Source organism: Myodes glareolus, chromosome 10, assembly GCF_982192425.1.
Source record: "Myodes glareolus chromosome 10, mMyoGla1.1, whole genome shotgun sequence".
In the NCBI taxonomy this organism is placed as follows: Eukaryota; Metazoa; Chordata; class Mammalia; order Rodentia; family Cricetidae; genus Myodes; species Myodes glareolus.
The window spans coordinates 66,439,559-66,455,562 of NC_142035.1; the positions used below are offsets into that span (position 1 = coordinate 66,439,559).

Below are 16,004 nucleotides of genomic sequence, written 5' to 3' on the forward strand. Positions count from 1 at the left end.
GTTACCCACTGCAGCCTTAAGCTCCGCTTCTCATCTATATTGCTTGACTCATCAGTCCGACAGGAGACGCTACGACTGGCCGTTGTATTTCTTCAGCTACACTTTCTTCTCTTCGAGAAATTATGTGGTATGTCCTAGATTTCCTGAGGGATTGGACTTTGATGATGACATGGATGTGATGCTGTGTGACATTCTGTTGACAGCCGAATACACTGAATCACATCACATCTGTTATTCTTAGGGGCGAGAAAAAGCTGCTGCATGATGGCACTGTGGCACTCGACAGCCTCTGGCTACCGTCCTTTCTGAGATATTAACAACTCTACGGCCTCTGGCTACCGTCCTTTCTGAGATATTAACAACTCTACGGCCTCTGGCTACCGTCCTTTCTGAGATATTAACAACTCTACGGCCTCTGGCTACCGTCCTTTCTGAGAGTTAACAACTGTCGATGATTAATGCCTAGGTCCACTGACTTATGAGGGTAAAATGTGATGCTATTTTCATTCTCTTAGTCTTTATTAGTTCAATAACTTCATGCAGGAGACATTCTTTTTAACCTACTACTTGGCTCTCAAGTGGTATGTTAAATATAAAACAGATTATTAACTAATTATTAGTTATTATTAATCTATTATTCCCCTTCATTGAGCAATTAATGAGTAGGCTAACAAGAACATTCCAGTTATGAACAATAAGTTTTTAATATGTTAATATTGGTATGTTTCCTATCAAATGCTTCACTTACCTATATTAAAATGATTATATGTGTCTTTAATACTAACACAGTAAGTACATAAATTTTGTATTTACTTATTTTTGAGGTAGGGGTCAGCCTAGCCTCAAGCTCATGTCCCACATGCCTCATCTTCCTAAGTATTGGGATGACAGGTACGAACCACCAGGTCATGGGTGCAAATTTATTTTTGATACAAAGCCTGTCATGTATTTTTAGCTACCATAATAGTATTTCTTTATTTTTGAGGCTTTGGGGAATGAACCCAAGGTCTTATGCATGGTAGGTAAACATTCTAACATGGACCCTACAGAGATAATCTTTAAACATGCTACATGCAAGAAGACCCGCAGAAGATCAGTCTGGCCAACATTCCAACGAGGAAGAGGGAGAAGCTCACAAGCCCCAACCCCTTGCTGAATAGCTACTGACAGATAATGCTTCTGGGAGAGGGAAGAATACCTCTGAAGGGTGTGGACTCTGGTCGGTCCGTCACACCCCACTGAATGGCTCAGCATCCATGAATGGGCAGCACAAATGGGACTCAGTAGGTTGTAAAAAAAAAAAAGGCAGGAACTTTGGGGGATGTAGATGACCTGGAGAAGGCCAGGAGAGTTGCATTAATGCATAAAATTCTCAAAAAAGTGATAAAAATATTATATTTAAATTAAAATAAAAATACTTCATAATTCAAATTACAGATACTTTGGGTTGGACAATGATTTTTTTCATATTGTCACTGTGAATGTTTGGTATCAAGGCTAAGAATGACTCAGACTGACTTAACAGTGTTTATTTGGTTTTCTATTCTATGAGATTGTACAAGACTGGAATTTTTTTTTAATCTGTGAATGTTTAATAAAATTTGTAAACTTGCCATGACTCACTGATGTTTGCCTTCTTACTTTCAAAATTTTTTGAACTTGAAAGTTATACACATGCACACATAGGGAAAAGTTCATAAATGGTAAAGTCCAGACTTTGATTCATTATCACAAAAGCAGTTTCACCTCCCATACATTACCTCAGTCTGACCCTGAGTTTTGCAAGAGAGCTGATGAGTCAGTGGGAACAGTAAATACATTAAAATCACTGAGGCCTGTTGGCAGCAGCAGTATCAGCAGGTCTGGAAGATGCTGTTTTAAATCCCATTTGGCAGGAATGGTCTGAAAGATGTTATTATAAACTGAATTCAGCAAGCGAGACAATTGAGCCAGTGTTCCCCACAGGTGCCTCTTAGAAACACCGGGGGTGTGTTGGAGGCATTGGGAGTTTGTTTTTTGAGGTGCTGGGATTTGTTTATTGAGGTGCTGGGGTTGAACCCAGGGTATGGTGCTTGGCAAGTTAACACTGTATCACTAAATTACATCCCCAGTCCTGAAAGGTGGGGCAACTGCATTTTTTTTTTTTTTTTTTTTACAAAATACAGTCTTTCTCTGCTTCAATGCAGTTTGAGTTGTGAACGGTTCAAAATCTTACCCGTCCATTTTACTTGTGAAGACCTCCACACCTCTACTGCATATATGTTCCTGCTCAGATAATAAACTAGTCTCAGAGTTCTGAGCTTATCTTGGCAATTTCACAATTCAGGGGAGGAAAATAAATTGAGACAAGGTTATGCAGCCCAGGCTAGCCTTGTAAACTTCCATCTCCTTCCCTCTGTTTATCACATGTTGGGATTACATGAATATGAGAGAGGGAGAGAGAGAGAGAGAGAGAGAGAGAGGAGAGAGAGAGAGAGAGAGAGAGAGAGAGAGAGAGAGAGAGAGAGAACACGAGTGCAGTTTCTTCAATACTCTGGAATTTTTCCTTAAGCAAACAAGTCATATCAAGTTCTTTCCCTACTGTGGACTTCCTGATAACACATTTTCCACAGCTGCTACTGTATATTCTAACAGCTAAAAGCTCAGCAGTGTACAAACCCAGACATGCACACCACCATACAACATAACTCTTAGTATATAGTAACTTTTGATTCTCACCCATAATTAAAGAATACAAACCAGAAATGGCATTCTACCTATTAGTAAATGTAAAAAATACAGACTCATAAAATCAGTTTGGATTGGATAGCTGGTTCACCAAGTAAAGAAAGAATTTGCTGCCAAGCCTGACAACATGAGTTCAATGTCCACGACACAGAGAGGTAGGGAAGAATGGATATCTCAAAGTAATCTTCTGACCTCCAAACACAAGCGATGGCATGCACATCACTTCTCTTATAAAATAAGTAAGTAAATATAACTTTAAAAATAACGTCAGGTTTTGTGACTGAGAGCCAAGCCTTCCTTCGTATCTAGACCAGTGGGAACATTTATGGTGATTTATCTTGTTGAGAATGTACAAACGGTGTGAGGAAGCCTTGCCTACAAATGTGCTGACTGCAAAGATACAAGTACAAGATGCTTATTGCAAAGTAATTTCTTTTTTTAAAAAATGTATATGTATGGGTGTTTTGCTTACATGTGTGTCCATGTGCCCCACGCTTACACACAGTGCTTACACCGGCCTGAAGAGGGCGCTGGATTCCCTAGAGCAGCAGTTATAGATAGCTACATGCTACAATGCGGATGCTTGGAATTGAACCCACGTCCTCTGGAAGAGCAGTCAGTGCTGTTAACTGCTGAGCCATCTCTCTATGCCCTCCTACATAATTTCTTTAACAGTGTTTTAGAAATAACCTCAATGCTCATGAAGCGGGGAACTGGCGGAGTAAAATTGCGGTGAACAACACAATCCTACTGCATTCTAAACAGGAATGAGGTAGAGCTTCACTCATGGATATGCGATACCCAGACAAAATGTTAGCTGACAAAAGGCCATTGAATAATACAATGTCACTGACATAAAAAGGAAGAAAATAGTCAGATGTAGTATGACCATTTATAAAAGTCAAAAATAAGTAGTTGGGGAGGCAGAGTTAAGGTGGTGGGAGATGAGACCTTGGAAGGACTAGCTTTCTTTATGCTGATCTGTGCTGCTCGGATTCCCCATTGCAGTGTTTGTAGGAAGGAGTCCAAGCTGCAAGTGTATGTTTAGAAAATCTGCAAGTTTTCTGAGAACTTATCGAATTCTTGCCAAATTACAGCTTTCCTACAATAAACAATACCTAGAGAAAATTGATGCACTTCTATAACTTGTTTCATAGGTAAGAAACTGGAATACCCATTTTATAGGTTATTAAAGTCCATATTGTCTATGAAGACTTTTGGTAAATACATTTTTATTAATTTTATTCATCTGTTTGCATGTGTGGTGATGGTGTGTGGGTGCACACACGCCATAGTATGCTGTGAAGGAATAAGGTCTTTCCTTCTTCCAGGTGGGTCCCAGGACTCAGCCTCAGGCTGTCAGGAAAGGGCTTTACCTGGTGAACACCTTACAACTGAATGGCTTCCAGCAATGAAAATGTGTTCAAGATATTATATTATCTTATTTATTATTGTAAAGGGTGTGTGTGTTCATGTGCCACATTGTAAGAGTGGAAGTCAGCAACACTTGGTGGAGTTAGTGCTCTCCTTCTCCTTCCCCTGTACATGGATCCTGGGAACCAAACTCAGGTCACTAGACTTGCATAGCAAGCACCTTTGCTTGATGATCCATTTTAATCTAACTTTGTAAATAACTGTGTGTGGACATGATGTATGTGGGGGTAAACCTGCCACAGCACATGTGTAGGAGATACTTTTTTTCAATACAATCCTAGAAAAAGAAGTTCTAAGATTCTTTTAACTACAGACTATGCAAAATCACTTTTAAAATGTAATGAAGCTGAGTTTTAGTAACTAATTACAAAGACAGCTTCCTATAGCTTATCAAGTTAGAAATAAACAGAGAAGACTTGAGAAGTGAAAAGTAAAGTGAAGAATCCAAAGCAGCAACAGATCTGGGAGTAAGTAAGTCCGTTAGTAAAACAAGCTCGGGAGACTTAAGAGAGTCACTTCCCAGAGCAATACTATACCTAACAGCTGGCTGTGCTCCCCTGTGATGGAGTTCTGACTCGGGTCTAAAAAACAAACAATTGAAAAGGATAAAAAAAATGAATGACCAAAATAAACAACTATTTAAAACTCAAACAACTAAAGTCAAACAAGGTATTAAGCAAAAACTTAAAAAAAAAAAACCCAACCCAAAACGATAAAGAAAGGGTTAAAAAAAGAAAGAAAAAAATTCAACCAGAATGAACTACTAGGAAATAATTATCACATTCTTTAATACATTAAACACTGAATTACTACATGAAACAATCTCACGTGTATCCCCCGAAACACCTGAAAGTGAGGATTCAGATACATATATTATCAAGTATCCGGTGGCATTATTCACAAGAGTCAAAGACAAAAACAGTCCAAGTTGTACTTCAGCAGATGAGTACCTGAAATGTGGTACCCAAATGGGACGGAGTATTATGTGGCTATGAAAAGAATGGGATTCTGATCCATGCTCTGTTAAAACATAGATGAAACTTTAAAACACTATGCTAATGGGGGGCAGACACAAAGGATATGTGTTATATGATTACATTTATATGACATACTGTCACAAGCAAATTTATAGGGACAAAAAAATAAGTGGTCAATGGGATTGGCTGAATGAAGAATGAATATTATTGCTAAATGATCAGAGGTGCTGTTTGGGGGTGATGTGAAATTTGGAAACTTAGGAGTAAGGGCAGGGAAGCACTGGAGATAACAACTGCTGAGAAATACACACACAAAACTGACTAAAAAGGTAAACCGTGGGTTGCAAATGTATTAAACAATAAAAAGTAACTAAAAGTCATCACACAGATCTTATCAGGCAATGGCAGTTCATAAAGGTGTAACCTGTCAGGACCTGTGACACAGTCACGTTCTCTGTGACAACTCAAAGGCAAGGCATGACCACAGTGTTCATTACTAACAGAATACTCCAATGTGAACTGAAGATGAAGTGACTAAGTAATCTGATTGTGGGGACAATAATCCAGATTCCTAATGCAGGAGAGATTGACAGTCACTACTTAACCATCAACCACTTGCTTATTTTAAGGTCTTGAAAAGCATTAAGAGCTAAATATGGAAACGGCCCTAAGCTCCACTTTCCTCATAGGCTAAGTCTCCTGAGATGCTGAAAATTGCATCTGGTTTCTTGCAAGGATCTGAAGAATAAAAATAAATTTAGAACATGGTTCTGTGAACAATGAGAAAAAATTACATCTTTAATTTTACTACTTTCTAAGTGAGGATTTTATTTTCTCCAATTATTGTGTCAGCAATAAGCGCTACAGAAGCAGCAGTGGGTTCTGACCATAAGAATCCCATTTTAAAAATATCGTATTGTTAATATTTTTACACAAAATTCAAGTAATATTCTCCAAGCTTCATAAACATGCCATATATAATTAAATATAACACTTTAAAGTAAAGATCCCAGGGGTAGGGACATAGCTAGTGGTAGAGAGTGGGTTGGCTCTCCAGTACTACAGTAAGCAATAATAAAAAACATCTCCAAGGAGTTCTGGGCTCTCATCTACACTACAATATCCCTATACGCTGTCATCAAGAAAGACAAAGTAGGCACCTTATTTCTACAATTAAAGTTTTAAATGCTAAATGGTCATTTTTATTTTAGCTACATTTTCAGAGAATTTTCTTCCTTAATTTGATTTTGGAAAAGAGAAATTTCAGGTTTGCCAGTTCAATGACAAATGGGCCAACCCATCAGCAAGTCAATCTTTAGTGTTTCAAAAATGGATCTTCTCATCTAAATAAAACATGCACAAGACCTGTACAAATTTCACTCAGACAGAATTACAGCAATGAGAAGGGGAGGTGGGACCTACAACTGACACATGCTGGGAGAGGAAAAATCAGTGTCCTCCAATGGAGTGACACTAGGTAGAGCAACGAAACTCCCGGGCAGGCCTCATGCTCAGCAGTAGCCCACCAACACTAATCAGACTCCATATTTTGTTTTGTGTGTCGATGCATACATATGTGGTTTTTGGTTTTGCATGTTTTGTCTTTTGGGGGTTTTCTTTTTTTTGAGAGAAGAAGGGATGGAGAGGAGGGAGAAAAAACATAAATAGGTACAGAAGATCTGGAAGGACTTGGAAAAGAAAATATGATCAAAATATATTATATAAAAGTATAAAAAAGAAATCTAAAAAGATGAGAATTTAATCTGTCATGCACCGTTAACAGCAGAGAGAAAAATGCCCATGGGCAGTACTCATTTCTACAGTTTTTTCCTTCTGAGGAGACCTTACTACTTTATTATTACCATGCAATTATTATTTTTTAATTTTCTGTCAAGAATTTCTTTACTACCAGTTATAAGCTGAGAACAGAATGATCATGGCTGGTTCCAGACCACAGTAATAAAGTAAGTCATATAATTTTTATTTTTGGTTCCCTAGTGTCTATGAAACCTGTGTTTATAACACACTGTAGATTCTATGAAATGTGCAGTTGCATTATATTCTTCCTTAAACAATATACATGCTTGAATTACAAAATACTCTATTGCTAAAGAACACTAATGATCATCTGAGCCTTTCAGGAGCTACAATCTCTCACTGGTGGAAGACCTTGCCAGTGTTGATGGCTGCCATTTTTCAGGGTGCCACAGGCAGGGTGGAGTGTGATGGCAGCTGTCAAAAGCAAGACACAAGCAATCTGTGATGACTTATCCTTCACAAAAGGCCTCTGGAGCATGTGATGCTTTTTGGGGAAACAAAGTCTCACTTGGTAGCCAACAGAGGTCTCAAACTCAGAATACTTCCTCATTCTCATATTCCAAAGTGCTGCTAATATAACTATGCTACCACAGATGGTGATTATTTGCTAGCATTTAATTTGTAGAACTTTCCAAATTGGAGTCAATACTCTCAAAGACCGTCAGTGCCTTATTTTTCAATCTTTTCAGTAGTGTTTATTATTTATAGAAAATATGTTTTCTCACGTGTGTGGTATTTATTTGGTCACATTCTCCCATGATCAAACTCATACATGTGTACGGTATTTATTTGATCACATTCTCCCATGATCAATGTTCTTCCTTCACCCCTGCCCCCCATTGGCTCTTTAATTACTGGTCCCAGTAATCCACTTCCTACTTCATGTCTTAAAAAAAAAAATCTAGATCCCATGCGGTGATATTTTATTTGTATTCCAACAAATAAAGCTTGCCTAAAGATCAGAGAGAGGGTGGAGCTAACTACTAGTTAACCATAGAGGCCAGGCAGTGGAGGCACAAACTCAATCCCAGCACTTGGAAGGTGGAAGCAGGAAGATCAGGAGTTCAAGGTCACACTGGGCTATAGGACATTTAATCAGTTTAAATTACAAAACAGAGTTTACACCTTTAATCCCAGCACTAAAAGGTGGAGGTAAGAAGTGTTGTGGGAGCTCCTTCCATTCCTTCAGTCAATAGCCTTTAAGATCCAAGCCCACTTGGGCGTGGTCTCTTATATTATAAATGCAGCTGTAAAGCCTGCACTTGCTCTCTTGCTTCCAGCTCTCACTGACAACTGCAGACTGACTGGTTTTTCTTCCCCAAATTCTCATTTCCCCACCTCTACTTCCTGCCTGGTTGCCCCATCTATACTTCCTGCCTGGCTACTGGCCAATCAGGGTTTATTTAAAATATAAATGACAGGGTAAAGACTATTTTCGTGGACAACTGCATCCACATAAAACCTAAGAGAGCTTGGGAAGAGATACTAGACATAAAATAATAGAGTTAAGCACAGCTTCCTGATAGCAGTGCTTTCTTGGTTAGGCTCTGCTTGCTAGAGGCAAGTGCCCTCATTCAAGAGAGGCTTCCTGACTCAGCTTCAGCTGCAAAACTTTGCAACTCTTTTAAGTGATCTTGCCATAAAACACTTAAATGGTGTTGATGAAAAGCTGACCACATGCCTTTTGGTGGTGGCAGGGACCTTGAAATGCCATAGAGTTGTGGCAATAAACATGGCTCCAGCCAGTACCTCTGTCATGAGGCTAGACTCTCAGAAAAAAGCTAAGGAATGGGCTGGCCATCAAAGTCATGTCTTTAATCGTAGCCATATGGCTTAACAAATTAAAGACTCATGTGGTCAGAGAGAGAGATATAGTAAAGATAGCTTCAGACAAAAAAGCCTCTAAACAATTTACAGTATGTTTAAAAATATATGTAGAAAAGAAAAATAATAAAGTCCTCAAAGAAAGAAAGAAAGAAAGAAAGAGAAAGGAAGGAAGGAGTAGGGTGTGGTGGTACACACCTTTAATCCCAACACTTGGCAGACAGAGGCAGGTGTATCTCTATGAGTTCAAGGACAACCTAGTCTACAGAGTGAATTCCAGGACAGCCAAATATACACAGAGAGACTCAAAAAGCCAAAAATTAAAAATAAAAAAAAGCCACATAAAAATGAAAAATACACAGAGAGTCTGGATACTGTATGTCATTGTGTTGTTGTTAAATTGATGCCTGAGGAAGAAGCAAAAGCTGCTAAAAAAATTTGATTATAAATGTTGCTGGATATATATATATATATATATATATATATATACATATATAATGCTTTGACTTTAAAATTTAAGTCAAAAATATGTTGCTTTGGAGAAGAGGTTTTGTTTTTGTTTCCATAGGAACTGAGAGGCTGTGGATTCATTCTGGGCTAAGAAAAATCAGGTTTGATCAAGAAAGACCCCCTGAAGAATCTCTGGTAGGAGCAAATGGTCCAGATGTCTGAGTTCTACACTCAGAAGAGATTCAAGACTGCTGCCTGAGATGATCAAGCCTCAAAGAATACTCCAGTCAGGATTTGATCATAATTCTAAATTTTCTTTAGGTCCTCATAAGATTATCAGCACCACCAATCAGCAGATAGTATCCTGGAAAACTACGCCCACATTCCCAAAAAATGGATTATGGATGTTTGCCATTGTTTAGAATGTTAGTTACAAGTTGTTATGGATAATGGTCAGGAGAAAATCTAAACAAAGGAGATTTGATTCAGAGTTGTTGTTTGTTTTTTAAGATTTATTTGTTTATTATGTATACAGTATTCTGCCTACATATATCCTATAGGCCAGTAGAGGGCATCAGATCTCATTACAGATGGTTGTGAGCCATCATGTGGTTGTTGGGAATTGAACTCAGGACCTTTGGAAGAGCAGTCAGTGCTCTTAACCTCTGAGCCACCTCTTCAGCCTCCAGAGTTCTTGTTTTTGTTCTTGTTTTTGTTTTTAAAAAAGGGAGGGAGGGGGAGTGCTGTGGACTGTGGGACAATGGTCTGTACCCTGTCACTTGTATTTTAAATAAATGCTGATTGGTCAGCAGCCAGGCAGGAAGTATAGGTGGGGTGACCTGGAAGGAAGTAGAGGCAGGGCAACAGGAATTTAGGGAAGAAGAATCAGTCTGCAGTTGTCAGTGAGAGCTGGAATCAAGACAGCGAGCAAGTGCAGGCTTTACAGCTACATTTATAATATAAGAGACCACACCCAAGTAGGCTGGTATCTTAAAGGCTATTGGCTGAAGGAACGGAAGAAGCTCCCACAGCAAGAAAGTGATATGGCTGGGCGGGGAGAAGACAGGAGCTCAGCCCTTTTCGCTCTGAGGATTTCATAGAGGTAAAAACTTAAGTGGATGGCTGCTCTGCTTCTTTGATCTTTCAGCTTTCAGGCCCTAATACTTGATTCCATGTTTTTGTTATTAAGGCCAATCTGAATTCATGCTACAGTCCTACATACGGGAGAGAAACTGTACTATTTGTCTAAGTCTGGCTTATTCAGATTAACAAGATGATCTCCAGTTATACCCATTTTCTGCAAATGGTATAATCTAGTTCTTCACTGTGGCTGAATAAAAGTCCATTGTGTGTCATATATACCACATTTTCCTTATTCTCATTTGCTGACAGGTATGTAGGCTGACTCTAGAGCTTGGCCACTGTGACCAATGCTACAATAACACAGATGCCTTACCACTGCTCTGCTATATTTGTGGTATATTTATCTGTCATTATTTGAACAGTGTTCAAATTATGAGTGGGTATTATTTCAAGAAACCACTCTTGCTTACCCGTAAGAAAGCAATCCATTATTCATTAACGTTTTATCAAACAGACATGTTCTCTGACTCTACTTCTAATCCTTACTTTCTTTCTGTTTCCATAACTGACTTAGGTTTCAAACCTCAAACATGAGGGCAAGAACCAACAACTACTTTCAACTCTCCTGTTAGTGATGATAGATTGATCCCCCATGGACCATAAATATTCTGAAAAGGGTTTCTATTTACCTTGCTCAGAAGTCTCACAAAAATCACTCTGCACAATCATTATCATGGTAAGAAATGTATTTCTTAAGAAGACTCGAAAGTCAGTTATTCTTTGATCTATAAGCGGCAAAATGGATATTGTATTAAGTAGGTATGAAACCTATTTTAATCTTGACCATCTCCTTCAGCGTTCTTAGGTGTACAGTAACATAACAGCTTCTTTCTGTAAAATACACCAATGACTTCTTCTGTACCTTCCTTTCCTCTTTTAGTTAAGGTAGGGCCTTTTTGAAAAAACAATCTATGCTGACAAGTAAAACCTTGCCCTATCAACAACAAGGTTATTTTCTTTTATTATCATTTATGTCACAAGAGTTCATTTCCTGTAAGAAATTCTCTTTTAAATTTGCCACTTGCCTAAATGGTGCAAAAGGCCTACCTCCCAAAAAAATAAAAAGTTCCTGTCCTCATGCACATATGTGGAGAGAAATAAAAGAAAATTAATAATTTAGATACTTTCAGTTCAATCCTCAGCACTGAAAAAGAAAGTTTATAATTTTAGCGTGTAAGTGTTATGTAAAGAAGGGTAACTAGAGAGGCTATGCTGAGTTAACTGGGCAAGCCTTTCTGAGGATGTAACCATTAAGGTAAGACCTGGCACAGGGGGCAAAAGGGAATTATGAAACAGGAAGGGAAGAAAGTAGAGGATAGGAGAGAGGAGGTTAGAAGAGGGAGTAGGGAAAGGATATACAACACTAAGGACCTTTCAAAAAAGTCATACGGAAACCTACTACAGTAGAAACTTCCTAAAATATATCTAGACACATATATAAAATGAGTTAAAAATTGAGTTACCCTGTAACTGGACAACAATGCCACACAAATAAAAGTCCAGTCTCAGGAAGTTACTTCCTTTGGAGTTACTTCCTTTGGAGTTTCTGACTAGTAGAGTGCCATAAATCCCCCAACAGAGCCCGGAGAGACGGCTCAGGGGGCAGAGCACCTGACCGCTCCGCCAAAGGACCTGAGCTCGATTCCCGGTCCAGCACCGCAAGTAGTTCCGTTACCGTCTGTCAGCGCCCCCCCCGCCCCCCCCCCCCCCCCCCCCCGCGGACCTGCAGAACAACCCACAATCTTCCACCGTCCACTGTAAATCCCCCAACAGTACAGGCTATTTATATTTACTCTGTTTTTGGTTACCCTCCAGAACTTGAGTCAGACAGTATTACTGAATATATTGCCATATTTGAGTCATAGAACATGGGGAAATCAAAATCAAGCTGGTAGAAACTTCATCCCTCTGGCTAGTTCTCATAGTGCCAGGAGGTACCATGCATGCTACCAGGGAAGAAAGGTAATCATCGATCATAACCCAGTGTGAATCCTGGCTGTTAAAATAAGGACAGGTCTGGCAGGAAATGTCCACTGATACAATAGTGGCGTGAGCATCATGGGGTTAACCAACCCCATTCTGACTAGTTCTAAGGCAGCTCTCCAAGATGAATCCTACACCTGACACCATTATTGAACCAAGAACCCATGTCTAGACAGGTCATAGACCACAGAAGTTACTATTATTATTTTGTTAAATGGACACAGCATTAAACCAGCTCCTAATGACTTAAGATTATAACCATAGATCCATGCATTTCTCAGCTCTTAACTGAGAAACTTCTATCTGCAGTAGATCATCAGTGACTAGCAAAGGGTGACTAACTAGGCAAGGTTTATACAATAAGATACATAATTAAAATAATAAAACTAAAATCTTTAAAAATGATTGTTTGAAATAGAGGAATGGCTGCAGAAAGGCCTTATAAGATGGGAATAAGCAGCAGGGCAGCGATGGCACACGCCTTTAATCCCAGCACCCGAGGGGCAGAGACAGGCCGATTTCTGTCAGTTTGAGGCCAGCCTGGTCTACAAGAGCTAGTTCCAGGACAGGCTCCAAAGCTACAGAGAAACCCTGTCTCAATAAACAAACAACAACAACAAAAAAAGAGATGGGAATATGCTTGATACCTATGGGAACTTGTAATGTGCTAAGTGTAGTGAGCGGCATAGTGTTAAAAAAAAAAAAAAAGGTCAGAAAATTCAGAGGCAGCCATACCCAAGTTCAAGAAGACCATGATGATGCTACTTTTATTCTAAACACGATCTGGAGAAACTGGAAGGTTTTAAGAGGTCTCACAACATGCACGATTGGCAGTTGGATTGTAAAGGGAATAAGGACAGAAATAGAGGGTTGGAGAGATGTCTCAGATGTTAAGGGTGCTTGCTGCTCTTACAAAGGACCTGGGTTCAGATCTTAGCATCCATAATGGTAGGCTCACAACTGCCTATCACTCTGGTTCCAGGGGATCTGACATCATCTTCTAGCAAAAAGAAAAGAAAGAAAATACTACAGATAGAGAGAATGCTTAGAACAAAGGTGTGAGCTGTCCTGTTCAGTGAACAAGTAAATCAGGTTATCAGCAGAATAGGCAGGGAGTGACAGCGTGGTAGAAGAGACGAGTGTAGGCAGTGAAGAAAGAGCATGGCCCACATGAGGTCTTCTAGGACACAGTCAGGACTTCTGGGTTACTTTGAGTACGACAGGAAGCCACTGGAAGGCTTATTGTCTCCACAGGATGCTATCGAAAACAGACTGAATCATAAGTATGGAGGCATAGGAAGTAATGGTTAGAAGGCTATGATGAACCAAGAAAAGAAAATGGCACCCTGAATCAGGTCAGAAAGTAGTGAGGATGATGAGTATCACACCATCATCAGAGCCGGATATGAGGACCACAGAAGACCAGAAAAGGGCAAGTGACCTAGCTCAAGAGGCCAGTCTTCAGTCATTTCCCAGGGCAGCGAGGTAGGGGAGTCTATGCAATGAAAGGTTAGTGGCATGGATCTCTTGTTAGGTGTGAGCTAAAAAAAAATACTTTTAAAAACTAAAAAATAGTTTAAAAAATAGTTTTAGCGACTACTAAAACATTAAGAATTCATTTAATGAGAAGCAATTCAAATGTCCATTGCTGAATGTATAAACTAAATGTATTATATATGTACAATTAAATATTTGGTCTTGAAACAGAAGGTAATGTGGATACAAACTTGTTGAATATTCCATTACACTGTGAGCCCCAAGTTTTCGCTTGTGTTAATTAAATAAAACTAATCTTCAGTCAGGAGGTCGAGTTAACAACTAGTAATCATAGTACCTCAGAGGGCATCCAGGAGAGACAGAGTCACAGGAAATAATAGGGCGGGGTTTGGAGTGGCGCAGCCTTTTCTGGTTTGGTGAAGCAAAAGCACAGGTCTTCCATAGAGGCCAGCAAGGAGAAGAGTTAGGTAGTTGCTCCTCAGCCTCTCTGAGCTCAGAGGTTCTCACCCCAGCCTTTGAATCTTAAGTCTTATTCATAGTTAGAATGACAGAGATTTAAAGCTACCTTTAGTGGCAGCAACAGGGCCGGTGCCTGCGGAATCAGAATTCTCTCCAGGCTGTGGTCTAAGTGGACAGGCTGCTGCTAAAGAAACAGGTCTGTAACCTCAGAGTCGCAATTGGCTGACTGAGACAGCAGTAGATTAAGGTGCAGCCACTGTGCTGAAGTTAACACGAACTACAGAATAGATGAATCTTACAATGTGCTAAATGGAATACGTCCGTCACGTGAACACAAAAGGCAAGCGCTGTATGAGTCCACTTGTCTCAAGATCTGAAGCACTCACTCAGAAACAGGAATGATGGTTACTCAGGGCTGAGGGAAGGAGAGTGGAAAGTGTACAGTGACTCATACAATGCAAGCATTTCTAAGCTCTTTTGTAGAAAAATGCAAATACACTTAATACAATTGAACTGTACATTTAAAAACCGAGCTGGGCGTGGCAGACTATATGCCTATAATTCTAGAATCTGAGGAAGGAGAATCTCAAGACTGAAGAAGCTTGGGCTACACATGATGAGAGTCTGCATCAGAAAGACAAAAATAAATAAATGTAAAAGTGGAATAAGATTCTATGTTACACGTTATCACAATTCAAAAAGTAATAGATGATGGTGACAATTTTTGTTTGGGGTGTTCTTTGGTGATAGTGGGGATTGGTGCGACAGGATAGAGACAGACACTCACTATGAAGCCCAGGCTTGCCTTACAGTCTCCTGCATCAGCCTCCTGAGTGGTAGGATCACCTTAGAGTTTGATAAACAGATTGTGGTCTTCATTCACAGCATTCACAAGTCTAAAATAAGGGCTCAGTTTTGTTATATTTTGTAATATTTTCTGTGTTCATGAGTCTTTCAGCAGCCCTGTTCCCCAGTCACCAGACAGTATGAGCTCACAACACACTTCAGAGATGACGGCTCATGCAGTTTAAATAGAAAGCCACCAAAGCAGCTACAGACATTGCTAATGCTATTCCAGTGTTTCTGGAAAAAAGCTGAAGGACCAAACTTGAAAACTACCCAATGTAAGACTTTGATTAACTTGGAGAATTCTGGCATATGGTTTTAAGGAGAGTTTCTGTTTTAAGGTAAAACCTTAAAAACTGTGAAAAAAATAAGACTTCCATCCATTTCTATCAGGACTGATATTTAAGTTAAGAAGCTGTGAAAGCCGAGACTGTAAAAAACTATTTACAGGGCTGGTGAGATGATCCAGTGGGTTAAGGTAATTGCTGTCAAGCATGAAGACCTAAGTTTATTCCTGGAACCCACATAGAGGTGGTTGTCCTCTGACTTCCCCAATTACAGCATGTGCTTGTACACAAACAGTTCGAGTGTATAAACTTACAAATGTTTACTATTCATCAATCATTTGACAGAAGCCATACAACTTTGCTGATTGAATTTACTATCATTTTTTCTTACCTGAATCATAACTATTAGGCAGGCATATGCCTATCATTTCCAATTTTCATTGATGGCACCAGTGGAACAATATTTGTATCCTTTTAAAACTTCATAACATTACCCCTCTCTGTCATAGATCTCTCATTTACTGTTAATCTAAATAAATTTTTGCTGACTTGTCTAAGT

At 39.3% G+C, this 16,004-nt stretch overlaps 1 protein-coding gene across 6 annotated transcripts in view; it reads right to left on the reverse strand.

Moving 5' to 3' along the window:
• Slc12a6 (solute carrier family 12 member 6) overlaps positions 1–16,004 on the reverse strand; it is a 92,997-nt gene that overhangs the window by 37,205 nt on the left and 39,788 nt on the right. For 4 of the 6 annotated variants that reach the window (XM_087911315.1, XM_087911314.1, XM_087911313.1 and 1 more), the window contains one exon: positions 4,698–4,742. The exons of the other annotated variants lie outside the window; for them this stretch is intronic. In XM_087911315.1, the coding sequence (XP_087767441.1) occupies positions 4,698–4,742 (45 nt within the window). The remainder of the gene's footprint in view (positions 1–4,697; positions 4,743–16,004) is intronic. 6 annotated transcript variants of the gene reach the window in all.